This window comes from Patiria miniata, unplaced genomic scaffold (genome assembly GCF_015706575.1).
Source record: "Patiria miniata isolate m_02_andy unplaced genomic scaffold, ASM1570657v1 HiC_scaffold_27, whole genome shotgun sequence".
NCBI lineage: Eukaryota > Metazoa > Echinodermata > Asteroidea > Valvatida > Asterinidae > Patiria > Patiria miniata.
The window spans coordinates 6,614,321-6,630,440 of record NW_024037066.1 but is presented as its reverse complement, the minus strand read 5'-3'; the positions used below and the strand labels follow the sequence as shown (position 1 = coordinate 6,630,440).

Sequence of the window (16,120 nt, the reverse complement as noted above, 5' to 3'; positions counted from 1 at the left end):
AAAGTGGGACCCAAGCCGTTAAATCCCCTGCCTCCCTTGAAAAGTCACGACTCTTGCCATCTGCACCGTGTCTTAAATCAAGAACTACCAAACCACCCTTCAAACAGAGCGTAATAAGACAATCGTACACCCTTTGCCTTTTCAGTGCACTTGTCACGGTGGTTTGAAAGCCAATCTGGGATTCTCAAAACCGAACTGTAAATTTCAAGTTGCAAACCTTATTTTTTGCGACCGTGTGTAGATTCTTGGTCTGAGAAGTGCTGAGCCCGGCGCTCAGCCTGAGCGCTTCTGTGTGTTTGATAACCGTCATGACGCCGATACCTCTAACGACGAATCCCATAGCGAACTGTATTATCCTCCCCTCCGATGTTGCTCTGCCATTCGTCATGCACCCGTTTTGCCTTTTTGTGAGGTCCAAATGCACCAACCCGAATCATATTTATCATTTTGGATCTCTGAACTAACGGACTATAAGTCCTAGATCAAGTAATATACTTAAAAATGGGAAATATCAAAACGGACCCCTGTGGAGCTACCCTAGGCAGTAGCATAATTATATGCACACGTATTCTATACCATGCTTCTCAATTTTCAAACAAAAACTCAACATGACATCGCATGCCACTAACTTCCAAACCTTTCCTGGCCTGCACAGCACCTTGAAGGTTTTATTAGCCACCTTAGTTTAAATGAAGGATGAAAATGTATCGTGCTTCTATAAAGCTCGTCGCTGGCAAAGGTTAAGAAAACTTCACAGATTCGAGGAAACTCGCGGTGTCACAATAAAAACACGCGACGGAACCTCTTGCAGCGAAGTCCTTGGAATGATCTCCAGTTGGGTCATCAAACTTACGTTTAACCAAAACGCGAAGCTTGGAATTCTAACGAGACCTAATTCCTCTCCCCAAGAAACAAATCTTGATGATCAAAGACACGCATTGTGCTCCACGTTTGTCGAATTTCAGCCCACATAATTTAAAACTTTGACCGCTTGCTTATCCTCCGTATCGAACACATCCCCAGACGACATTGTCCAAACTCTTAAAACTCACCTCAATATATATTTTGTGTTTTGTTGGGAGGAATCCCCGGTCCCTTGTCCCCGTCACAAACACCCCTAGGAGGCCCGGGAGTGGGTACACGTTTTTGTTGACGCTGCCCCCTTTTGCGGCCCCAGGGGTCGTGTCAAAGGTGACAGGTTACCCGTCGGTCCCCCCCCCCTTAGTTTGATGGAATAGATGGCCCCGGGATATGGATAGCGATACGCTAACTATGATGGCCCCTGCACGTGCGTTTATTATTGTTCACACCCCACGAGGAAATAAAAGATTTTTATGACTTCGATTGAATACGTGGACGAGTTCATTTGAGCCGACATCGGTCGGCAATCTCACCGAGCTTGTTTTGTTTTAATTTCTTTGTTGTGCCCAACACCAAGGGCCTGGAGGTACAGCGACATCACTGCATGGATACTGTGTTTCTCACCTTGTGTAATTTGTCGATTTGCAGTGGTTAACATTGGTTGGTGTTTCCAATCCCAGTCAAAAGTGTCGTTGAGTTAGGTGCATGACTGAACTTAGTCCTTCGATTTAGTTTGCAGATAAACATGGTTTACCTGCTCATCTTGTTATTTTGCACCGTTGACGTTGAGTTGGAAAAGAGACTGCATTTGGCGAGCGTCGCCCACTCCAATTGGTATTTCCGTAACGACCCGCACAGAACGACGCCAAAGAGCTCCAGTCTTGCAAGTACAACTTCGGTTTGGTATACCACATAGAAAGTCCGTGGATCGAATAGTGGGGTGTGGGAGCTGTAAACTCTAAAAAGACCCGGCTCAAATTTGACCCAAAATCGGGTCATAATTTGACCTGACACATTTCCGGGTGAAAATGACTGTTTTACGGGCTAAAATCACACTTCTCCTGGTAATTTTGACCTGGAAATTTTGGCCAAAAATGTTATTTTGACCCACAAAAGTGTGATTTTGATCCAGTAAAGTATGAGTTCAAGTATGATCCGGGTTCCGGGTCAAATTTGACCCGGGACTTTTTAGAGTGATGTCCGAAAGTTTTGGTTTTGCTGATGTTTTTTTTTCTAGCTGTTGTATCGGGTTGCTAGGCAGCTGAGTACATTGTGGTTTTCACCTTCTGTCGATCTTATTGTCGACCTTTCAACTTGTCGAAGAGGCTTTTGCCTTAAATGATATCCAACCTGTCGGTTGATGGGTTGTCTGTAGTCTGCGTTGTCGATCTGTCTTTCTGTGAGCAGGTATCTTTCTCTGTAAATGTCTTAGTCTACACAAACAGTTTCCCCCTTTTATGTTCTCCCTCAGCAAGACCCTCTATCATTCTCTCAAGATGGCCCTTTTTTCCTCCACCCCTGAACCACTGCTCGTCCAGGGGTGAACGCTCGCTGACAACCCTGGAATTTCCCCCTGCTTGCCCTGAACGTCCCTGTCGTCGCTGCCTTTCCCCAAATTTTCTGTCCAATTTACAAGCGGGCATTTCCCATATCGGCGGGCAATCCGCCAAATTCGACAGGCCGTAGAAGATTTATCCAACAACCAGTCCCTCCTGGCTTCCCCACAGAGCGAAATCTCGCGGAATCTCGAGGGAATAGCGAGAGTTGTTCGTATTAACCAGGAGAACGACACACCCGAGCAGTTTGATATATGGTCCATTGAAATTATGACGGATTTTCTAAGGGTCGCGGCCAGCAGTTGACATATCTCGTTCGGTGTTTCTTTACACAAATCAAGGCGCGTAAAAAACGGTTTCTTTTTCGCTTTCTCCATTTGTGCCGTCAGGTCTGGGACTCCGATGGGGGTTTTGGCTTTGACCTCGAGGTCAGGGGTCGAACGAGGTCAACACGAAGAAAAGGGGGCGCGGGCTAGCCTATAGCGTGCATAGCAGGACACGTCAACAATGAAATATTATTTATGAAGCCCGAACAACAGTTTGGTTGCGTGCGATTTTATTTTCAAACTTTCAAAGTGATATGCGAGCCGGTGACATTACATCAGGGGGTCATAAAAATAGCTGCGAATTTGGAGGAGTGTTCTGTGTCTTGTTTCTCGCCTCGACATCTGTGGTGTCCAATTTGTAGGTGATGCATCTCTCTGTTGTCAAATAAATCTCCTACACGCGGTCATTGTCTCTTTATAGATAAGGCAAGGTTTGTGCTATTACGGACATCACCGGCAGGAGCCAGGGCCCAATTTCACGGCACTGCTAAGCACAAAAAAATTGCTTAGCACAAAAAGAGTCTAGCTTATAAAAGCAGCTTACCGGCCAAAACTCCATGTGATTTTCATGCTAAGCAAACAGCTGGATACTAATCACGAGCAATTTACATCACATGGAGTTTTGGCTCTAACCTGCTTTTATAAGCCGGACTTTTTTGTGCTAAGCAAATGTTTGTGCTCAGCAGCGCCGTGAAATTGGGCCCTGGTCATTTACTTGTGAGTTTTGTAACTTAAAGGTCTCGGTTATAAGGAATCGTCTTTTGTGTACTTTAAAATAAACCATTAAGGAAAAGTGACGGTTTTTTCAGAGAAAGAGAAGATTGAGGAAAATGACTGAGGTGGGATTTGGACCTGCGGTCTCCAGAACGCCTTACTAGTACTGGCGCTCTATACCTATATTGGCGGTGTCCCTTTTTAGCCACTGGAGATGACTTAGTTTAGAATTAGAGTGATTAGTTAAGGCAATCAAAGGGGTTTGTATATAAAATTGCGTGTTCTCATACCTCAGGGCTAATTTATGGTATAAGTGCTAAATGACCGATGATCAAAGCTTGTTCTAAATTTGTTTCCACGCATTTCCATTTTTTACACCTTGCCAAACTGTGGACTTCAATCTATCCAAGACCATACTAAAAAATGTTTATTTAGCGGCATGGACGATCTTTCTACGAGTATAGAAATTCCACAGTGTAACCATCTGTATTGCAGGCACTCAGACTACTTGTATACCACACATGCAGTGCGACCATTTTGCCAGCTTGTCCGGTTTATTTATTCGAACTCCTTGTAAACAAATCATTTCTCCGATCGGACCACACGTCCCAAATTCCTGAGCAGATCTGGTCCCCACATCTTTTCTATAGTGTCTCCTCTCCTCCAAAGTTTTCGTCGACTTTGGAAATAAACCCGCCATAAGTACCAATCTGTCTTCGCCAACATCATCATCATCATTATCATTCTAAAAAAAAATACGTGAGCTCCTTTGCTTTGTCAAACAATCGTGATATATCACAATTCACGACGGCATGATCGTCTGAAGGCATTTTCTCTTCCCTGTGGCTGGTGTGACAGTAGCTTGTTCGGTTCATAGCTCCCGGACCATGAACCCTTCGATACGGGGTGAGTCGTCGTCTCCACGCAGTCGCTTCTTATAGGCCAAACAACGGCCACACAGTAGTTAAGAACAGCACTTTGCTCAGCGCAGAAAACGGTTGCTTAACAAAAATAAGTACACTCAAATTGTTGGCCAATGTGTTTTGTTTGTGTCAGGTAATCTCCTAATTTTTATAACATAATTTGTATTTCCTAAGCATTTTTAGTTGCTTTTGAACAAAATGATTCCATTTTTGAAGAAGCGACGAAGAAATTCCTTGAGAAAATGTCCAGGGGGGCTAGATGGATTTTTGAGTATCGTAAGGGGCAGACTCGAAGCCCAGATAATATTGCAAAGTCCCCCCGTGACTATCTTTAAAATTGCAATATCTTAGTTTTTTTCTAAATTCCAGAGCCAGAGCTCAGGACAGTGGCATGCCATATTGCCGTGAATAAAAAAGCATACCCGTCAGTCACAGAGAAACCTTCAGGCTAAATCATTTTACGGATTCTCTTGCCAAAATATATCATATCACCGCCAAGTATGCTGGGTTTGGAAAGTAAACCCTCCCTCAAACCAAACACGACGAATTGTTTCCGTGGATATCATTCCTCAGGGGTCTCTTTTTCCACCCGGCGGGCGGTCGGCGGGGCCCGGGCAGTCGGTGGCCCGGTGCTCTGGCACGGCTTTCCCGGACAACAACCGGTTTACCGAACCATAATTAAAGACCTGTCCCTCGGTTGTACTTCTTTTTGGTAAGACTTGTCTCTTCCTATCCTGATCAGTTGAGGTATCAGATCGAAATTTTAAAGCGATCTTTGATGAAGATTGAGATGGCGGCAATGCCGGCGCGCCGCGGCGTGGTGTGGCGTGCCGTGCCGGCGCTGGCTCCGGTAGAACCGTCTACAGAAAGCCCTAGCCCCGTACTTCGCACTCGGTTCTAGAAACCTCCGATCTCGGTGGTTTTGTGTTACGTTTCCATCTCTCTGCATACCAGACCCTCTGACTGTTGAGCTCGTCTTTCAAGGCTCGGTCTCGGTTCTCGCTGTTACTCAATTTGTCCACGCAGCGGGTTGCCGCCCGCTCTTTTTTCTTCTCTGTCGTCTGCGGTCGCTGCTCGTCGATATTGTATTATTTTTTCAAGCCCGAGCTCCCATTGGATGTATTCTTGACCGAGAAGTTATCAAACCGACGACTATTCAATTATTCGCTTTACATGTTCGACATTCTTCCTTTTCATAGTTCTTTTAATATTTCTTGTATTCATTCAAATAAAAAAGAACTAAATCGGTTCCTTTCTTTTTAGGGTGTGCTATTCAAAATTCTAAATCATGAAGAACGAGCGTTCTTTTGTTGAAGAGATTATTCAAACTTTAGTTCATGAAAGAGTCACCTGGAGTCATTCTTTCCGTCGCATCTACTCCTCTCACGGACCCATCAAACCAAGTTTCGTTCGCGAAGGGCCCAGATCTCCGTCCCCGGCTGGTCAGATATGATTAACCCATTTATGTTGAGAGGTTAATTTAGTTACAGAGTTTGTCTCCGTGTGGATTGGACGATGGAACATCAAACTTCAGCTGGTAGTGTCCAATCTCGTCTCCTGTTGACCGAACTTTATTCACTTTTACATTCGCGCATGGGACTCTATTCTTAATCGGGCGCTACGCCGAGGCCCTAAAATAAAAGACGTGGGTTAAATGCAGTTTTCCTTCGTTGAAAACGCATAAAGAGAAGATTCCTAATGAAAACTTGGGCCTTGAGGCATTTTTGTCGCCATTTAAACTTCCCAATTTAAGATTGGTAAAGGCGTGTTGATAGAAAGAAGCAAACGGAATACAATGACGTATTCCATGGAGGTAAAAAAAAAAATCGTTTCATTTTTTAAACCCCCCCCCCAAAAAAAAATACATATATACATGCACATAACAAAACAGGGATTTGTCTATATGAGAGTAATCGGTAAATTTATCTTCAGGCTTATCTAGACACTAACGGGAAACTCCGGGTAGAAACTTTGTGCTAACTTTTGGATGTGGCTTCCTGTCCAAAAAAAATACATGAAATTGAAACAGTACAGTCTGCTTTACATCGATAATCTAATGTAGCTCTTGGTCCAACATCATCATGCGACATAACACCGACATCGTGCCTTCGATCAGTGCAACCTTACACCCGTCGAGTATTTCCAAATTTCTGGTAATTGGATCCACTGCTCGTTCCTATTGGACCCCCGGCCGGAACGCTTAAGACCAGTAATTCCTACACGCTGTCCCTCTCTCCCGGAAACTTGGCCAAAGTCACGTCCGTCCGCTTGGGCAAAACACGTGCGATGTTGCAGCGATGTTGGGATTTTTGGTAGTTTAATCTTCTTCCTTTTTTTCTTGCCCTTGGACACGCCCAAATTAGTCATCGTTTTGTATACAGTAAGTGTTTGCTTCGGTGTCAGCATGTCACTATGCATTGTTACCATGCGAATAGCTCGCATTGGTATGGAGGATGACAAAGTTTAGTATCTTGAAACAGAACACTACTCGGCAATACTTTTACACACAGTGTCAATTAAACACTGCAGGTTTTCCACTGTGTGAGCCCCTATGGTGTTTTAGTGTTCTGTGTAACTGGTGTTACTGCATGCGAGTCCATTGTGCAACTTACAGTATCGTTTTAATTTGAACCATTTTTGTCATGTCAGTAGGGTGGCCCTGAATGGACATGCAATAGTAAGAATTAATCTCATACGTTGCATTTTGCATATGCTGTTAAAGCAAAATTCGTCATTAAAGAGAAAAATATGATGTTGTAATATTACGTTGTAATGCAAATGTCACAACGCAAATCGCGTCGTCGTATAAAAAAAGTTATGTCTTGAAACTATTTTGCGACCGTGCATGACATTTCAGGACCACCATAACTGCGAGTTGGTGCTAACTATGCGGCGTATTATTGGCGTGTATGATTCTAGTACAGACAATAAAACTGTCGGATTGGAGACGTCAATTGATTATACGACCACTTAATTTAGACAATGTGTATTTTTTAACGATTTGAATCATGAACATAGGCCTATGTTTCTTGCAGTATTTAGCTTGATTCTTGAAACTTTCATATTATCAGTGTTTTCTTCAAAACAGTGAGTATGCAGCGCATATAATAAAACTACGTCGGTTAAGGACAGAACTCAACAATACTTAAAAAACAGATCTCGCTGTCAAACAAAAATTGCTTGGTATTTAGTTTGTCCCAGTCATGTCATATTTCATCCACATTTTACGACAGACCGTTCACTCACCCCAGAAATTTCCAAAAAAATTATTGTCCTCTAAATAATATCTGTTTTCATTATTTTTTTTTACCCTGCATGCATGCGCGAACACAATGCAAATGCATATAGGCCCCTAAGCCCACAGCGTATCTCATACGAACAAACTTGAACAATCATTACCCGTTAATAATAAGATTAGTCCGCTCAATATGATTCAAGTTAAATTTCAGTCGAGTGATCTCCCCCCCCCCCTAAAAAAAAAAAAGAGACGAAAAGGTACGAAACTCGCACGCACTCCCCTAGCCCGATTTCGCAAAACTTCTCTTTTTACTATTAAGAGTAGACACCCACAGACCGTGAACAAAACCCAAATAACAACGGAGAACTTACCCTGGGAAAATAAGATGGAAAAATGGTATTACAATATTACTTTCGCGTGCTGGTTCCAAAGAAAGATTTGAAAGGGAGGAGAGCATTTGGAAAGAGAAACTCCGCCCAGCGTGGGGTGAGAGAACTCCCGTGTCATTGACCTCAGGAGCGAGTCAGCGACACTCGACCGCACCGGCACAAAACCGTGCAGTCCCGGGCTCCTACCCTCAATGACACGCTAGGCTTGCCTGCAGTTGGTATAAATAGAGAGAATTTTTTTTTATTGATACGACGAGAGAGATTTAACAAACCACCCTTAAGAATTGGCCAAATCCATTTCTGTCGATTGTCAGTGAATAATGACCTTCATTCTTTTTTTTTTTCAAATCGTATATGTCTTCAATCCATACTTCCTTCAAATTTCGCTTCAAATTTCGTATTTTTGTTTTACATGAAACTAACGCTATATCCATTTCCAGCTTTTGTTTCACTGAACGTCAAATCTCAAAAAACAAAAATGAAAAAGAAACTTGAATTAAAACTTTGAACTTGAAAAAAGAAAAACTGTCCAATCAAGGGCGGTGCTGACACAATGACGTCATATTCAGTGGCTCTGATTGGACAAAGTTGTGTATATTTTGCCGACGTCATAGTAATAAATATGACACCTAGAAATCGTGACCGTGAGTTATCCAGCCTGTCAACTCCCATTCAGTAACTTTGTTTACACATTTTTTGTTTCAGAGTATACAGGACCCAATTTTGCTCTTGATATTTTGGCATTTGACACTTTGACAAATCGAATGAGGATGAAAACCGCAGTGACCCAAATCGTTTGTCCATAAAAAGAAAAGCAAAGTAAAAGTGGTCACGTACATTAAACATCAAGCAACTCCCGCTCTTTAAGAAATCCAAAACACATTTTACCAGTCAGGCAACATCACAAAGGGCAAGAAAATGAGGTATCGGGGCGCTGCTGTATGACGACAAATTATTCGTCTCCCGCTTGAGAGAATGACTCCACAACTTGTCGTAGTCTTTTTCTACCGATGAGAGTTGACCAGTCAAGGACCACCGGGTCCCGGGCCCCCGCCGCGGCGCGCCTGCCGTCGGCACCGGCAACACGGCTCCGACAAGTGGGACCTTTCCCCTCTACACTCTACCCTCCAAAAGTTCTCCAGAATACTTGTAATTTGCCCTTTTTTTGAGACAACAGGTTTGAATTTGTTGTACAAGACGAACGGCTGTTGCATGAATTGGAAGTGTATGTACGTTTTCATATCAAAATATGTGAATGCAAACAGCTGAACATACATTAACACCGCTACTAGAACGAGTTTCAAATGGCCCAAAATATTCTTTAAAGTTAAGTTTGAATTAAAACACCGTCGTGATTATATTTGTCATACATGAAACATCCGTCAAGTTTTGAAAAAAAAGTCAGAAACTTTCAAAATAAACGCCAGGCCGAATAAACTGTACTAAACCAGCATTAACACTAATTATAAATGAAGGAATGCACAAATTGTTAGCAGACACGTAACACAACATCAACATGTCGGTGACTTTTCCTGATTTCCCCTGCAAAGATGTTTTTTATTAGCTGAGAGCACCATGGAAGCATTTTGATGTTTCTTTCCTTGAAGACGCTGAAAAGAAACCGGAACAGACGAGACGTCCTTCGGTCCAAATCAGAAACGTCGGCCCGGATCGTATCGTTGCCAAAAACACTGCTTCTGTGACAGTGGGTCGTAGTTAGTGTTTATTTCCTCCAAACAAAAAATACATAACAAAAGTCTTTCCATTTCCCTGATAAATGAATTCCAGAAGCTTGGCTCCAACTAGTTCAAGATGACAATTCCATCAACCCAGCCAGCTTGGAGCTCGTTATGCCGAAACAGCGGGTATGAATTCTGAGCGCAGCAAATTATCAGTGTTTGTTGTCGGAATCAATTTAAAATTGCCATGCCGTAAACATTAATAGGCCAATCTGTTATGCTTCTCCTTCCCCGTAAATCATTCCTACAGGCATATGTTCTTTATTACACATTGTCATGTCGGTACACAAACTTTAGATCATAAACTTTGGTGGCCCAAAACTGGCATTGTTTGGGATTGAAACATTCGTCACAGAGCTTTTGTGATTATCTTTGCAACAGCGCCACCAATGTTATGTTACCGCTGGGAATAGCGCCCCCAAGGACATGTTTGTTTCATCAGAACAGCGCCGCTAACGGTTGCATCACCAAAACGGCGCCCCCTTGAGTTCTGTGCCCCATTGAAAGAGAGGGAGGGGACTGGCTGGATGGGGGGGGGGGTATTTCAGAGAAGGTGGAGTGTCAGTTGATGCATTGAGCCATTGTTGATGGAATGTTGGTTCTGAAGTGTGGCCTTGTCGTTTCTTTAAAAAAAGAAGTAACTCTTCCCTTCCCCCCCAAAAAAAGTCAAGCACAGACTTAATCGTCCATCAGTTACCACCTCGATCTGTCGTCGGCGCTGGAGTGGCACCGTGGGCTATTTTGACCTGCCGCTTGAAATAAGACGTCAAAACTCGTCCAAGCGGTTGGTAAATCTCGAGTGGATGAGGTGCCAGTGCGGTTAGGATTGTCTATTCTATCATCGAAGGTTACAAGAAGAGAAGAAACATGCTGGCCCGGGGGGGGGGGGGGGGGTATCAAAGCATTACTTTATAGAAACAGAAAAGTTCGCAAAGATTATACCACAAATTCACAACTTTGTGTATTATGATGAAACTTTGCAAATATACCAATATTAAAGACCGGAAGCTATATACTCCTGTGGTGATGCTTAAAATGTACAAAGTACTGTTCAAACTCAAAGACTCATTCCAAACTTTCTTGAGCTTAAATCCGTTTATTAGTCTCCATATAGCCGTTTTGAAAACACTCAGAATTGAACGATCTTGAGTGAAACAGGCTAGTATCTTTGACCCTGTAAAAGGTCCATGGTCTGATGTTCAGTAACCCTCCAAATTACTCTCGCCTGATTGGCTCCATTCGCTTACCGTTTAACTTAACATTGTGCATAATACGCGTTCTAAGTCTGATAGTCTGTTTCAACAATGCATTTGATCAATGAACGGAGCGAGAATCAGAGAGGTGCCTTCGTGTCCCAAGTCCGCGCCAAGAAAAGACGGAAAACTCGAAACACCCCGGCAGAAAATTCAGACCAAATTCAGCGGTCGTATAAAACGACAATACTTCAAAGAATACGCCAATATTGTCCGCTTGTTTTACTCCGGACAAAGCAGGGTCGAGTTCAACGACATTAGGACTCGGACTGTTTACTGTTGCGGGTAAACGCCAAACCGAAATCCTCCTCGCCTGGTGTTTACAACTCCATCGTCCCGTCCGTTTGTCATTGTTAGCTCAACGCCGGATATTTTTGACCGTGCGCCGGCGCGGTGGTTCGACGGGGCGATCCGGACGTCTCTCCCCGTGGCCTTTTCTTCTTGTCACGCCATGGGTTGGCGACACGCGGAATTATACGCCCGATTTGGGGAAGTGAAAGGGGCCGAGTACACATTGCGTACGCTTGTTTGGGTCCCGTTTGACTTTGCCTTTTCAATGAATGGCCGGCCTTTGTAGGCAGGTGACGCAGGCTCTGGACTCGGCGCCCCAGCATGGAGGATTTGTTTCTGTCCGCCGCAGTCCACAAAGTTTCTTCAATTTTGGAGGGAATTACCCGCTAAGGATGGCCCAGTAAAACATATTAATCAATACAATGTACAATGTAGTTTTCTTCTGCACGATATAAATCAGTTCTGTGCAAAATCCGCTTTTATGATCTTCTGTGCGCTCATAAAAACCACCGTTTTTGCCTTGAACGTGACTAAAAGGAAACATGCTGCGAAACGACGGGAAACCAAGTGAAAACGGAAATTGGACTGTTTTCCCCAGCTGCAAATAAATAAAGTAACAAAATAATAAATACAAATAAATATATAAGAGCTCGTGCGTGAGCCTGTCGGTGCACAGAAATTGGTTCCAAGTTTTGCTAGGAGAACCCTGCTGCTTGTAGCTTGTTACAATTACAACATTTTGGGCTTCTGCGCATGTAGAACTGTGGAGAATTACATGGTCAGGCTGCATGGTCTGTGATGATGAATCTGGCTGTTTCAAGAGCACCATGGGCCACCAGTGTATTTTAAACTTCTTCATCTCCCTTGTCACAACAATGTGCCCCTGACCCTATTTAGTTCGACTTTTGAGATCAAAACTATTGTATCCTGACGCCACTCTTGTGGTAGGAAACATGTAAAAGAGTATGTGCTTGTGAAAACAATTAATCATTATTTGTATTTTTACAGAAGAAGCATGTTTGCAATGACTGACCATCATGTCAGTTATGGCGAAAAGAGATACTGTATTCAGGGTCCGATATTGTAAGCTGGCAACCAAATGCTTCAATTTCAATTGATGTCTTTCTTATTTCTGCGCTTTTGTGTGTCTTAGGTCTGGGAAGCGTGGACGGCCATCTTGGATTGGACGGGGACGGCTACGTGAGCCAGCAATCGCAGAGGACGAAGCGCATGCGCACTAGCTTCAAGCACCACCAGCTGCGCACGATGAAGACGTACTTCAGTCTGAACCACAACCCGGATGCCAAGGACCTCAAGCAGCTGGCTCAGAAAACGGGGCTCACCAAACGGGTGCTGCAGGTGAGTGGCAAACTCTCGACGCTAGAGGGCCTCCTTGTCCATTTCTGGATGGTACAGAAAGCTTCTTGATTTCGAAGCTTCAGCTTCGTCTACGGCGGCGGCTTGATGCGATTATTGTGTACACAATAGGAGGGCACTATATAGTTTGGGTAAACTCTTTTGATAAGATGGGATTTTTCATGCCTGTAGGTAAACTCTTTTGATTATGCAGATTTAGCCGAACCAAATTCATGTATTGTTTCCGCCATCTCAAAAGACAAAAGAAACTGCCCAGCATATAGCTTAGCAAGTTTTAGCCTATAAATATCAGGTGAAAATGCCACCGATGTATCTGCTTCAGAGCAATTTTCGCTAAGCAAGACAAGTTCTAAGCAGATTGTTCTGGAACATAATTCATTCCTAATGGTGCAGTACAGACTCTAAATCAAGAAACTTTCAAAGTTGCTACTTGTTTCTTCATGCCTGTAGGTCTGGTTTCAAAACGCCCGCGCCAAGTACCGACGGAGCCTGCTGAAGAAGGAGCAAGGCGACAAGTCAGTGGGATCGCCGCCGGGCCAGGCCGACCTGATCCACGGCAACTCCGTCTCCTCACCCTCCACCAACGGCCGGAGCAGTCCCACGTCCACCACGGGCGGCGTGCCCAGCCTCCATGGCGGCTGCGACACCAGCAGCGGGTCCGAGCTAGGGTCGATCATGATGGGTTCCCCGGTGGAGGACGACGGCAGCTGCGCTGGCTCCTACACCTCCGAGGGACTCTCTTACAGCGAACTCAAGAATGCCTCGGAACTGTCCCCGGCCGTGGCCGATGACGTCTTGACCATATCGGCCATGCCAGCCTGCTCACCTAACCACACTTTAGCGGGGGACTGTCTGCCTTCTCCCAACGCCCTCAACGGCAGCGTACTGAAAACAAATCTGGTTGACATTTTCAATTGACCCTGAAGCTATGATAACTTGTTCTGATAACTTATTTTGTTTGTGTCTATCTACGTTCAATTAAGCAGCTAATGTCTTGGTTTTATTAAATTTTATATTTAAATCAGGGCTTTCTACCGCCAGCAGTCATGATTTTGTAGGCTCCTAAACAGACTGAAAATGGATCACAATGTAATAGTTTACTGTTGTAACACATTTGAGAAACATACATGGCCATCTTCATGCGAACGTTCACTTTTTGTTCTCCTTTATGTCGTAATTGTGCCCTTTAATTCAGAGCTTTGAAAAGTGTAAAATTATACTCTAGCTTTGGATGATCGGTTGGAATTCCACTGTAAAGTTGGAATTGTTTGTGATTGTTTGAAAAGCTCTCGGCCTATTCCTGCAAATTCTCAAGGGGTGGACACAACTCCTATTTGTCCCATGAGCCACACCCAGACCATTTGAATAATCCCCTCGTAGTGAATTTCCGTCTAATCCCATAGATACGATTTAATTCGCGTCAAAATCGGTACTATGATTTTATATCATGTTCGTCTTTTTATAAGACACCTCAGGAACAACGAATCGCATTTCTTGTAAGTTATATTTTCTGTGGTTTATATCACAGTTTTTTTTGTACAGGATATCGTGTAAATAACTTTCAAAAGATATTGTTTAATTAAACTGTTGTCTTGTAAATAAAAAATAAAATTTATCTGTCTCGTAATAGATGACCGTATTCACCGTATTGTTCCCGGATTTATAATTGTGTACGCCTATTGAACTGGCATGTTTTTGACACGAGAGGGCGTTCATCGAACCATTGTTTGCTCGTCCTGCTTGATAAGGTAATGGGTATTTCGAAAATGTTTCAAAAACGAGACAGCTTCTCTTGACATTGAAGGAAATCTCTACAAGGTGCCTTGATCATGAATCACAAAAATGGATTGGAGTGCAGGACTTGGTCTTGCCATTGGTAACATTTCAGTAAATTTTGATCTTTGTATGTATAAATGTATTCGGCATTTTTGTCGGACGTTTGATGATTGCGCGTATGGTAAGGACGATTTAATGCAACGATGTTTATGCAAAACAGAATATAATAATGTAGGTCGGTATTTTCTACAGATTAAACCATTTTTATTTTGGCAGTCGAACTTCTTCTAATGTTATCACATTTTCTGGATGCTAATAATTACGTAAATTCACTTGTCAATTATAGCAATTTACAATTTGAGCGTCCCTTTTAATATTTGTGTTTGTGCACCAATGGCAGTTTTTCACACATAGGCCTAATTTAAATAAACTTTGTTGACGTGCGAGTGTGACAGTTTACTGGAGTGATTTTCTGACTATGGTTATATTTGGGCATAATTCCAACATGGCGCATGAGTTGGGAATGGTCCATATATGCATTTTTGTATCCATGCACTTCTTGGTTTTGTATGATTTTTGACAACATGTGCCTTAGTTTGTGCACAGTTGTGACTTAAATCTTGTTGCTTTATAAGTAATGTCAAAATGTACGGTTGGAATGAATATTTATGTAATTGTCTTTACCAAAAGAATAAAGAGAATAACTGTTATAACGAATAGTTCCAAATTAGTCGCTGTGTGTACATTCTTTTATAGTAAGTCTCAATCTGTGGGTTTTCGTACATTTTTTGAAGCAAGATATTCATATAATTATGCACGGTGTTGGCCATTGTACGTAAAGGGAATCTGAGGATATCTTTTGCGATCATCTAAGGAGATGTGTCGGGTATCAATATTACAGGGTGAGTAAAAAACGCATCCCAAATGGCAGGACCTATTTTGAATGAAGTTTTGTCTGAATCACTTTCAAAATCTAGGATAAGAAAGCCCTATTAAATGAGCTTTTTTATATCTTTTATACAAAAATCATATGTACTTTTCAAGTTGCGGCATTTTGAACACAAACACCGTTGTGTAGTATACGGAATGTACCACAAAAGTGTCCGGCTGACTGTTTTAAAAAACGGGGTCTGCTCATAGGTCCGACGCCTTGTAAGTCTGAAATTATGAGACGTCGGACTTATGAGGCATAATAATATTCCGCCTCATAATTTATGTCCGATGTTATATTAAGTCCGACACCTCATAGCTCCAACGCATCATAAGTCCGAAACAGAGTTTGTCCATTGTTGGACTTATTAGGCGTCGGAATTATGAGACGTTGGACCTATAAGGCTTCGGAATTATGATACGGCCCCTTAAAAAACTGCAAAACACGAGGTCAATTTTGAAACCTTTTGGTTGTGCAGATATCCACCTATAAGCCTTGCTTTCAACCCCAATGAGTTTCATGTGATTTCAGTCTCGCATCACTGCACAATGGTCAAATGATCACAACATTGTTTTTGGACACTGTGACCAAGTTACTTGCATTTATCAATTTCAGTGCTGTTTTATGTGTGAAATCCAACATGTTGTGAAAAAAGGCTGACGTGGTTTGGGAATCATTTGCCCTTGATATTAGCATTAAACTGAGGTCTTGACAATGATTGACTGATCATCAATAATGATTCCAAT

At 42.8% G+C, this 16,120-nt stretch overlaps 1 protein-coding gene across 1 annotated transcript; it reads left to right on the top strand.

Moving 5' to 3' along the window:
- The first annotated feature begins 4,326 nt into the window (after window positions 1-4,326).
- LOC119734331 (LIM/homeobox protein Lhx9-like) lies at window positions 4,327-15,162 on the top strand. The gene is made up of 3 exons (XM_038207774.1): window positions 4,327-4,363; window positions 12,444-12,649; window positions 13,118-15,162. Exons 1-3 carry the CDS (start codon window positions 4,345-4,347, stop codon window positions 13,583-13,585), a joined length of 693 nt encoding a protein of 230 aa, XP_038063702.1. The 5' UTR covers window positions 4,327-4,344; the 3' UTR covers window positions 13,586-15,162.
- The last annotated feature ends 958 nt before the right edge of the window (window positions 15,163-16,120 follow it).